General features: G+C 34.8%; 1 protein-coding gene across 1 annotated transcript; it reads right to left on the bottom strand.

The window, feature by feature from the left end:
* Nucleotides 1–790: 790 nt before the first annotated feature.
* Nucleotides 791–1,750, bottom strand: LOC106844071 (olfactory receptor 1165-like). Its single transcript, XM_014861398.1, has one exon. The coding sequence runs from the start codon at nt 1,748–1,750 to the stop codon at nt 791–793; it is 960 nt and encodes a 319-aa protein (XP_014716884.1).
* Between the last annotated feature and the right edge of the window lie 9,585 nt (nt 1,751–11,335).

Here is an 11,335-nt window from a genome sequence, read left to right as displayed (position 1 = left end):
AATGATTTCTCCTTTGCTTTATTTAAGCAACTGAGTAGATGTGAATGTCATGTACCGATGTGCAGAAAATTGGTAATTGAGAAAATTTATTGTTGAGAATGGATGATCAAAAGTATATTTTATCAATCTTGGTATTTTTTTCAATGAATAGTGGATATATCTTGTTAGAAATAAATTGAACTTTTTCTTAGTGTTCAGTATTACTTTCAACATTTTTGAACTATAATATATTACATTGATACTCAAAAAATGAGTGATGCATATGGAGATACTAATATTTTTGACGCCTGCTCACTTAAAGTCAGATAATATTTCTCATAATGTAAACTTTAAGGTCCTTAATTTTACTTGGAATAAAATAAAGTTTTGAGGGGAAAAACAGTTGTGTTTTATAGAACTTTCTGAAACTAAAGAATTGGTTTTGAGAACCTCAGCACAGATCAAGTAAAGACAGTTATCATCTGTATTTGCAGCAGTTTTACAAAACACAACGTAAACTATAACATAAGTAATGAGTCTCTAAATACATATACCTTCTTCATTCTGACTTCCATAATGTCTAACTGGGAGATTTTGAAATATATTTCTATCTGAAGCAAGCTCAGATGAAGTGTATCACAATGGATTATTTATTTATTAATCCAGAGCCTCTTGACCATTAAAAATGTCGGAAGTGCAGTATTTAATTAATAGAAAACATCATCATAGACTTACTTAAAATAAAAGTAAACTAGCATCAGAAATAGATATGAAAAATTACTAGATGTAAGTAGGACATGAATACATACGTTTATTTGAATTGTATTGAGGGATAGAGCAGTTTCGAGTTGATTAAACCCCTGACTGTCTCTTTCACATCTTTGTTCCTAAGGCTGTAGATAAGGGGGTTCAGCATGGGGATCATGATGGTAAGAAACACAGTGGCAACTTTAACCAGGAGCCAGGAGCTTTTGAAGTTGGGCACACAGTAGAGAAGAAGGATAATTCCATGGAAAATGGTGATGGCAGTCAGGTGGGAAGCACAGGTGGAGAAGGCTTTTCGGAGTCCACCAGTTGAAGGCATTTTGATGATTGTGACAACTATGACCATGTAGGAGGAGAGGATAATCAGGAGGCTACAAGCCTCACTGAATGTAGAAATGACTAAACATGTCATCTGACTGAAATAGAGGTCAGAACAGGATAAAAACAGAATGGCAGAATACTCACAGCCAAAGTGATTGATGATGTTAGAACCACAAAATGATAGTTCCAGAAGAGAGTATGTGAGTGTCAAGGAACATATTCCACCACACATGTAGGCTCCAGCCACAAGGAGGGTACAGAGTTTATGAGACATAGCAACTGTGTAGAGAAGGGGATTACAAACAGCCACAAACCGGTCATAGGCCATCACTGCTAACATGAACATTTCTGTAATCACAAAGGTGCAGCCAATGAAAAATTGCACCATGCATCCTTTGAAGGAGATAGTTCTATCCTCCACAACCAAGATTTCTAGCAGTTTTGGTGTGAATACATTGGAATAACAAATATCCAAAAAGGACAGATGTCTGAGAAAAAAGTACATGGGTGTGTGGAGTTTGGGATTGATCCTTGTGATGACAATTATGCCAAAGTTCCCCACCACACTGACTGTGTAGATGGTCAAGAAAAGCAGGAACAGGGGTGCCTGGAGATGTGGGTATTCTGAGGAGCCCAGGAGGATGAATGTGGTCACAGGGCTCTGATTTCCCTCATTCAATGTCATGACTTTGGATTTTAACAATGTCAGTAAGAAGATAAATAAATAAATAAATAAATAAAGCAAAGGAAAAGAAAAATTGAGCAGCAGAACTTGAGAAGGTGCGTTAAGAAGAAGAAAGCACAGATCAATGTAAACTAGTGAAGAATACGTAGTCAGCGTGCACTCTCGAGTGTTCTGCTCCAATTTGGAGTCTTACTTGACAACTCACTGACTTTTTGATTATGGGCAATGAGCTTTATCTTTCAGTACTTTAGTTTCCTCATCTGGAAAACAAGAAACAAATAATATTTATCAATAGTGTTATTTTATATAATGATCCATAAATGCTTGTAGTACTTTGGGCATTGAATATCCCATGATAAAATAAAATTATATAAGAGCAAAGGAGACGTATAATGAAAACAGAAAAACATTGCATAGAATATAGTAGTAATATGATCATGGCAGAAGTCACCTTGGGAAGATTAAACACTTTTAATACAAAAAAAACAAAACATTGAAATTCTTTGGGGAAAAATGTGTTATCAGGCATTCACAATTCTATATTGATATGTTGCAAGTGGCCCTCTTCTAGTGATATCCCATTATCAAGGTCTCATAGAACATCTACTTAGGAAGATCTTTAAGTGGTCTTGTCAATAATCCCACTAACTGTTTTCTCTGAATTAGATACACACCATATGGTGATTTATATGGCTCAAAATGCCCAATGGTTTGGGGCTGGCCCCGTGGCCGAGTGGTTAAGTTTGTGTGCTCTGCTGTAGGCGGCCCAGGGTTTCGTTGGTTCGAATCCTGGGTGCGGACATGATACTGCTCATCAAAACCACGCTGAGGCAGCGTCCCACATACCACAACTAGAAGGACCCACAACGAAGAATATACAACTATGTACTGGGGGCTTTGGGGAGAATAAAGGAAATAAAATCTTTAAAAAAAAAATGCCCAATGATTTAGAACAGTCTTCCAAGGAAGTATTTTGGAAATATTCTTGATAGCTTCACATTGAATATCTTCCGTTGGTTGTGCAGTCTGCTTGTAGTACATATTGTATTAAAAAGAAAAAAAAACCCTGCTTATTTATCAGTGGTTATAAATAACACACACAAAATAGTACTAAAAAAGAAGTATCATCTCTTAAAACAATAACTGAAAACGTTTTTTTGGTGAGGCAAACTCAGGTGTAGTGGCCAATGAGGAATGAAAAATTGTGTAATATTCAAAATATAAATATTTCATTTTTCTAAACCAATAGGAGTTTGGATATTAGAAATTTCACATTATTAAACCTAAAAAAATAATTGTTTCTAGAAATGAATGTGGAGATGCAGTGAATACAATGTTGTCATCATAAGTATATCTGTGAACTTGCACCACTTTCAGTTTTGTTTGCAGCAGGCAACGGCCTGTCATCAAATCTCCACTAATCCCAGGTACAGAACATCAGCTGTGCAACAACACTTTCCATCCCAGAGAATACTGAGTTGACCTTGTGTTCACTGCATGTATTTCATCAAATGGATTGACAAAAATGGCTTCTCTAAATTCAGGAACTTAGATTGCTTTTATTGGATCACAATGGTGCAGGTTAAGAATTTTGAGATAGATCTGCTACTTCTGCTAGAAAGCTAGGTGAAACAATTATATCAATAAAGGTTCTAGAACCTGGAATGGAGAAAGAATCCTTGGAATTGTTAGGTCTTATTCTGTCTAATATAAAAACTAAGTGACCTTTGTGAAAGACTGTAAACCAAAATTAACGCAAAATTTGATACAGGTGAAAAGCAGAGAATTTCTGAGCATTTTCATATGCCTGGTGTTCAGACTTCATTAGCAATGCTTCTACGGTGTTTCTTACAGTAATGTACCTGTTGCCACAGCTAAAGATCCCTCCTCGAACTCATCTAGTGAAACTTACCAAAGCAGTAAACATCATAGTGAATGCTGTGTTTGAAAATTTCTTTTAAGTAATATTCTTTCTATTGTATTTTGTGGTACTTTCCAGGTTCAAGTGGATCTAACTTTATCTCTGGAGTTCACAGAAATTAAAGCTAACCCGCTTTTACATGATAGACTTTCAAATGTGATGATATTTAAAACAGATGTCTTGCTCTTTTATTCTTTAGGTGAGCGTTACTAGTGTTGTTTGATTTATTTGGTTTTGTTTTGTTTCCATTTTTTTCACCACACTGGTTTCAAAATATTCCAGAGGAACTACTCAATATTCTGTGTATACCACTGGCCTCTCTGAGCTGATATTGAAACTAAAACTAAGTACATTTTCTCAGGGATATCCTGCCAGGCCAAGAGACAAGGAAGTCACCAATCTGCTCTTATTTGCTGCATATCTAATAACAATGCCTAACTGAGAGCTTGTAGTCAAATATTTGAACTGTGTTAGATCAATTTACTGTCTCGCTAACTTCTGTCCATGATTTACCAGTAAGCAACAAATTCCATGTATGCACTTGAAATTTTCAGACAAAGTTGGGGAATGTTCATTTATTGTTAAATTTCATGCACTGCTTGACTTTTTTCTTCTCCTCTTTGATACTTGCATGACTTTTCATTCTAATTAAATTGACTGTTGACCACAATGCTTCTTGCATTTACTCAGCCCATTGCTTGGAATTCCTTTGCTATTTCTTCAGGTTCCATCAATATTACCAATTATTAGTGACCATTCCATTATCATTACCATTTGGGGCATTTCTTAAATTTGATAAATATTTCTTCACCTCTACTTTTGAAGAGTACAAATGTTCTGTTCAGCATGCTGTGCTCAACACAAACTTTAAGTAAAATATTTACAGGTAGTTTGAACAACCTAGGAGAGTTCAAAATCCCTTACAATGAATGTAACATGTCCTCACCCATCTCACAACCATTTTGAGGGCCAAGATCACATTGTATATTTATAGTTCCCCAATAAAACAGGTAGTAAAAATGCATAAAGAAGACAACGATGGTTGAGGTAACGTTATGGTGATAATTTTATCAAAGTCGTTAAGTTTTTGTTTTTAACTAACTTAACTTGGTACCTAAGCTATAGGTACAGCTTCAGCTACATATGACTGAGGCTGAATGAATAAACTACATCCTTGTTCACAGAACAGAAAAAAAGAAATTAAAATGTCCCACATTTTTCTTATCAGACAGTTTTTTTATAAAACTATAATATTTACCTTTATTTTCTCCTCCTTCAGAGAAGGGATCTGTGTGACTGGATGGAGAAAAGGTACCATTATGTCCTGCCGTGTTGTAAACAGCGTGGACTTAAGGAAGCAAATCTCATTAGTTCAGATTCATCCTTCATCATTTATTACATACATAGGTTTAGCAACTTGTTTAATTTTATGAGCTTCAATTTTATCATCTTCAAAATGTGGATAATAACACTATGCTAGATCATTTAGTATTTAGTGTGAGCATCTTAAATGAGGTATGACTTTAAAACTTCTGAAAAAAAATCCTACACTTAGATAAAGCCTCCCGAAACATCGGCTCCATTCCATCTAGATATTTTAATGCTGTTGATCTCCAAGAAAATAGCATCAGTTCCATGTTCTGAACATGTCTTTGCGGTGTAAATTTGGAAAACTATTTTAAAAATAGACATACCCTGGACTCCTTTAAATTTCAGATTTTTCACTCAGTCTGGGATTCACAATTGTATCCATTTCTAATCCACTGATACATAATCTTCATTTCTTCTTGTTTTCCTAACCCAATCTGGTTCTTTCTGACCCTCTTTTTGCCATATCTGTGATTGTGAGAAGGGCAATCAGGCAAAAACGAAAAAAGCGAAACATTCAAAATGTACCTCCTTCTTCATTTCCACTCTTATCAACTATCCACTCATCTGGATGTAAGATTTCTGACTATGCTGCCAAACTACAATCCAATCTGTAAGATTAATTTTTTTTAACTCTCATTTAGCCTGGAATGCTATAGTGTAGGTGTTTTGGAAGGCATTTTATGCCTAAATGAGTCAAATTGAAACTCATCGACCTTGTTTCTCTAATATCTCCAGGAACTGTATAACCACATACTTTTGTCACTACAAAACTGCTTCATTCACAGCAATGTTTGAAATCTTTATTGTACAAAAACAAGTCATTTGTATCTTCTAATCTTCCACTGTCTAGGCCTCTCAAATGGCACCTCTACCCTTATTCTTTTACACTGTGTGATCACTTCATGAATTATTACATACCTCTTCCAAGAAAACATTGGTGGTTAATCCAATGTCCTGTCTCTTACTCTCTTTCTACTCATATCATCATGCCATTTACACAACTGGCGTATTTTGCTGTTTTTATGTATATGTGTTTGTATGTGTGTTTTAGCCTATTCTCTGAAGAATATCACTTCTTTAGGACAAGCCTTATATTTAACATTTCATCTACAAAACTCTCATATGCTTAACAGAACGATTAGAGACATATATTCAAGTTCAGGACAACGGTCATGGGAATAATTAAAGTAGAATTTAGCCTGTTGGTTGTAACCATAAACTAGGAGATATTACTGTTACTCAGCTCATGTAGGTTTTCCCTTTCAATCATTAGCTAGATTTCAATATCACTCACATCAGAATGAAAAGATGATCCTAGGTTGAATCAACTCACCAAAAGCCAGATATTCCTGACGTATTTTTATTGAAGGCTTCCTTGTTAGTATCAATAAACTGCATATACATTCTGTTGCAACAGTAAAATTTTTGATCAAACTTTTCCAGTCTTTTAGACAGTTGATGATTCTTGCAAAATATAACTCAATAAAGATACCAAGAAATGTCATTTCTGCAATTGTCAAAAAATTTTGGAGATAGCATAGAGATGTCCTTGAGGAATAGACAGACCTGGAAACTATACTCCATGGTCACGCAATTGTTTTATCTCTAACTATCTGATCTGGGGACACATGCCCTGGAGAATCCTGAAACAATTTGTTATCATGGGCTACAAACAAAATAATTAGAGGAAACTTCTTCTTCTGCAACTTAGAATATAATTTCTTTTAAATTATCAACATGATGCTCTTTACGTGCTAAGAAAAATTCACATCTATATAAAGGCTATACTTCTTAAAATCATGAGACAAAATTGTAGCCATGTCTATTCCAATGACCCCAACATAATTATATTTCATGTCATATGTTTCTTTAGTTACCTTTTTTTACTCATGCACTTGTACATGTATTTAGATAGAAGCACATTTAACATTATACTGTACAAATTTTTACATTCAACCATTTAGGATTATTGTTTGCTACATCCTGAATATGCCTGCCTTCAGGTGAAGGCTGGGAGATTTGAGATGTGTTAATTTATGCCCATTTTGGCTATAGATCCAGTTATATTCTTCTGTTCAAGCATAGGGGTCATAGTGCTGATGTTTTAAAACTGTGTGATTACTGCACCTACTCTTCTAAAACATGTAGAAAGAAAATAGTGTTAAATATTGACCTCTCCTGTCACAGGTCTTCAAGGAAAAAAGGTAAAATTTGTACCTACTACATCCAAAAATTTAAAAGAAGAGTAGCATATAAATCAATTGGGAGAAGAAATATCCTGTAACCATTACTTAATACAACGATTAGAGAAGTAAAATATTATCTATTATAAATTTAGCTTCATAATTAAAATACCTACTTTCAGGCTGAAAGTACAATGTGAGAATTTTTGAAAAAAATGTTGCTTTGCATTTGCCTAAAGGAACTGCACATTGAAGAGTATTTACCAAAATAAAAGGACATCCTATTCTAAAAGCATTTTGCAATTATTCACTTTTTTCTTTTGTTTTATTTCCCACTAAAAGAAAAGTAGAGTGCTAAATTACAAGTTATATAACATCAAAGTCAGTATTTTAAAATATTCCATTATAATTTTATCTCAGAAATCTTATTAAATGTACCAAATATCCCATGATGCATATATGGTCAAACTTCCTCAATCCCTTTTTGCTCTTAAAAGATCTTTATTAAGCTATACATACACACACTTGTAAAGTACCTGATAGGGCCATTTACTTATGGCCCTTGGTTGGTAAACAATTAAAAATTAAAGTAAATCATTTGTTACTATTGTAATACACTACAAATTTTGAGAATTTTTTTGTATATCCCTAAAAAACTAAGTTACATAAGACACATGATTTGATGTAAAGAATTCTGTTAAAGAGTATTCAATTTCCACATGAAAATGACATTCTAAATCATTAGAGGAAACAGATAACATTTATTTTGTTGAGTTAGAACCACAACACATGGATATCTCTCTATTCTCCACTTGTAAACTTTCATCATAATTAGTAAGTCACAAGTAGAAAAGGAAATTCTTATATATTAATCTCAATCAGTCATGTGCTTAAAGCAACCAATTATCTATCAATTATTAAAAAAAAAACTTTAGTAAAACTTGTCCAAGTCAGAATTTATCTATCTGCTATAGAATTATCTGGTGTTATCAAGAAAGAATGTGTTTGATGAGGTAAATGTTTTCATCAATCTTTAGTAGATTTTGGGCCCAATTCTACACTTCTCCCTATACCCATGACCTTTGACTTGTTACTTTATAGTTCTATAAGAGGCAGATGACTTTCCCACACTGACTTTGGGCTTAGCCATATGGTTTGCTTTGACCCATAAAATATTAGCATGTGAGACCCAAACAGGGGCTTGAAATATGCTTTTGTTGTTGGGCATACTTTATTGTTATTTATCATTCAACATAGACCTTTAACCAAGTGGCTCGATGGCGATGACATACATATAGGCATGTAGATTGAAGGTTAGCTGATCTGGTTACTCAGTCATGACACTCAAGTGACCCAACTGGTATCAACAGAGCTACCTCAGTCAAGCCACTGATTCAAAATGATTGTTATTGTTGCATACCACTGGAGTTCATGGTTGATTACTTTTGATCAATAAAGAACTGATGCCTAAATAAGATCTTTATAATGTATTATCAATATTCTTGTGGTTATACTGTACCATCATAGGGGAAGCTAGGTAAAAGATATGAAGATCTCTCTATACTATTTATTACAACTTAAAATGAACCTAAAATTAAGTCAATAAAATTTCCAATAAATAAGTAAGTAAATAATAACGTACAACCACACTGATGTGAATTGAAAAAACTAGAGTGATGGACTCATGTTTCCAAAATATGACAGTTTCTTGTGCCAGTAGAGAGAGGGAAGATGTCTTATATTTGTTTATACCAATTGTAATTTAACTATTCAATATTAGGGACTTTTTAAGGGAGATATACTTATTATTTATTTTTGTTTCCTGGGTAATCTTCAGATGCCAAGACAGTTCTTATGGAGTTAAATATATACTTTTAAAGATATTTAGGATTTCATGTTGAACAGCTCTTTAAGTACTACTCCTATATTAAGGAGTAAATGCTCACATTGTAAGCTATAACTTTTCAGATCATCTCAAAAATATTACACTTCACATCATTTAAATTGACTGAAATTTAACCCTGGCAACCATATGGTCATGTATATTAACACAAGTCTTTACACTCCAATTTCTGAATCAAAAATTATTTTACGTAGTCTGGCCTTTCATCCATAACATGTTTTGTAATGTTAAGATTACTTTACTAAATTTTAGAGGGAACAGATATTGGGCTTTCAATTGCAAGCTTACCATATGTTCATGTACTGCTTGCTATTTGGCAACTCTTACCAGTACTCTCAAAAAGAAATAATTAATATTCCTAGCTTTATATTTTATCCCACAACAATCTAGCATTGATTAACTTCTTTTTTTTTTTTAATTTTTGAGGAAAATTAGCTCTTAGCTAAAATGTGCCACCAATCCTCCTCTTTTTGCTGGGGAAGACTGGCCCTGAGCTAACATTCGTGCCCATCTCCCTCTATGGTATATGTGGCATGCCTGCCACAGCACGGCTTGACAAGAGGTGCATAGGTCTGCACCCAGGATCCAAACCAGCAAACCCCAGGCAGCCAAAGTGGAACATGCGAACTTTACTGCTGCACCACCAGACTGGTCCCTTTTTTAACTTCCTGACTATCTCTTTCACATCTTTGTTCCTGAGACTGTAGATCAGTGGGTTCAGCATGAGGATGAACACTGTATAAATGTTAGAGGCCATCTTGATCATGAGCCATGAACTCTTGGAGTTAGGAACACAGGAGAGAATAAGGACTGTCCCATGGAAAACGGTAATGGCAGTCAAGTGGGAGGCACATGTGTAGAAGGCTTTGTGGCTCCCACTAGTTGAAGGTATCTTCAAGACAGTGATAAAGATGAAAACATAGAAAGTAAGAGTGATCATCATGCTGATCATCAACTATTTCATTGCATGTGGCAGAGACTAAAATGATCTTCTGGCTAATGTAGGGATCATAGCAGGAAATGACAACAATGGCAGTACGCTCACAGAGTTACTTATGAAGTTAATCCCACAAAAGGATAAGGTAAACAAAAAGTATATGAATGTTAAGGAACAGGCTATACCCCAAGAATATGATGCACCCACTAATAAGGAGCAAAGCTTCTGAGACATTACAACTGGGTAGAGGAGATGGTTACATATGGCCACAAATCAGTCATACGCCATTGCTACCAATATCAACATTTCTGTCACCACACAGGTGCATGCGAAGAAGAATTGCAAGATGCGTTCTGTGAAGGAGATGGTTCTGTTTTCCACCACCAAGTTTTCTAATAGTTTGGGTATAGCTACAATAAAATAACAGAACTCAATGAAGGATAAGTGACTGGGAAAAAGTCATACACGGGTATGTGGAGCTTGGGATTGATCTGGATAATCACGATCACGCCCGGGTTCCCAGTACAGTGACTGTGTGGATGGTCAGAAATACGAAAAACAGAGGCAACTGGAGTTTTGAATATTCTGAGAAGCCCAAAACAAGAAAGTTGACTTCACCACTGTGTTTTTCTTGGTCCCAGTGGACAACGTATCAAAGTTGATCCAGAGAAGTAAGAACCAAAATTTAAATATGTAAGATAATAGCAGAAATGTTGAGAGGCTCAATGAGTCTCTTTAAGATTGTTGCTGAAAATGCTGGATTTTTCACTGTTATATTATTTCAAAAGTTAGTATTCACTTATATAAAAATTACACAATGAATAATAATTCTGTGTGAGCCGAATAATCAAATACAAGATTAAGTAAGGGAGAACAAAAAACTGAGTAGACCCTGCTCTGTTTTAAATAATAAACCTCAGGGTCATCATAGGCATCTGACTTCATGAGAAGGGCTGCTCTAAACTCTCTTGAATCAGAGCTTAGTAAAAATAGTTTCACTGGAGGAAATACATATCATGAGTTTCATCAGTTTCTTCCTTGCTTCACTTCTTTAGCTGTGAGACAATTAACTTACATCTGTCAAAAATGTTTAAAATGCTAACATCGCTACAAAATCATGAAGTTAATATTTTCTTCGTTGTTCTACCTCCTTTTCAGTGTCCTCCTGACTCAAAGTAATCCAGTACACATTCTGGAGCTGTGCTGTAGAAATATACAAAACTTTTCACTCATGTGGAACTAATTTTGAAAATATTGAGTCCATGCCACG

Source organism: Equus asinus, chromosome 17 (genome assembly GCF_041296235.1).
Source record: "Equus asinus isolate D_3611 breed Donkey chromosome 17, EquAss-T2T_v2, whole genome shotgun sequence".
Lineage (NCBI taxonomy): Eukaryota > Metazoa > Chordata > Mammalia > Perissodactyla > Equidae > Equus > Equus asinus.
Note: the sequence above shows the minus strand (reverse complement) of the source record. Positions and strands in the feature narration are given on the sequence as shown.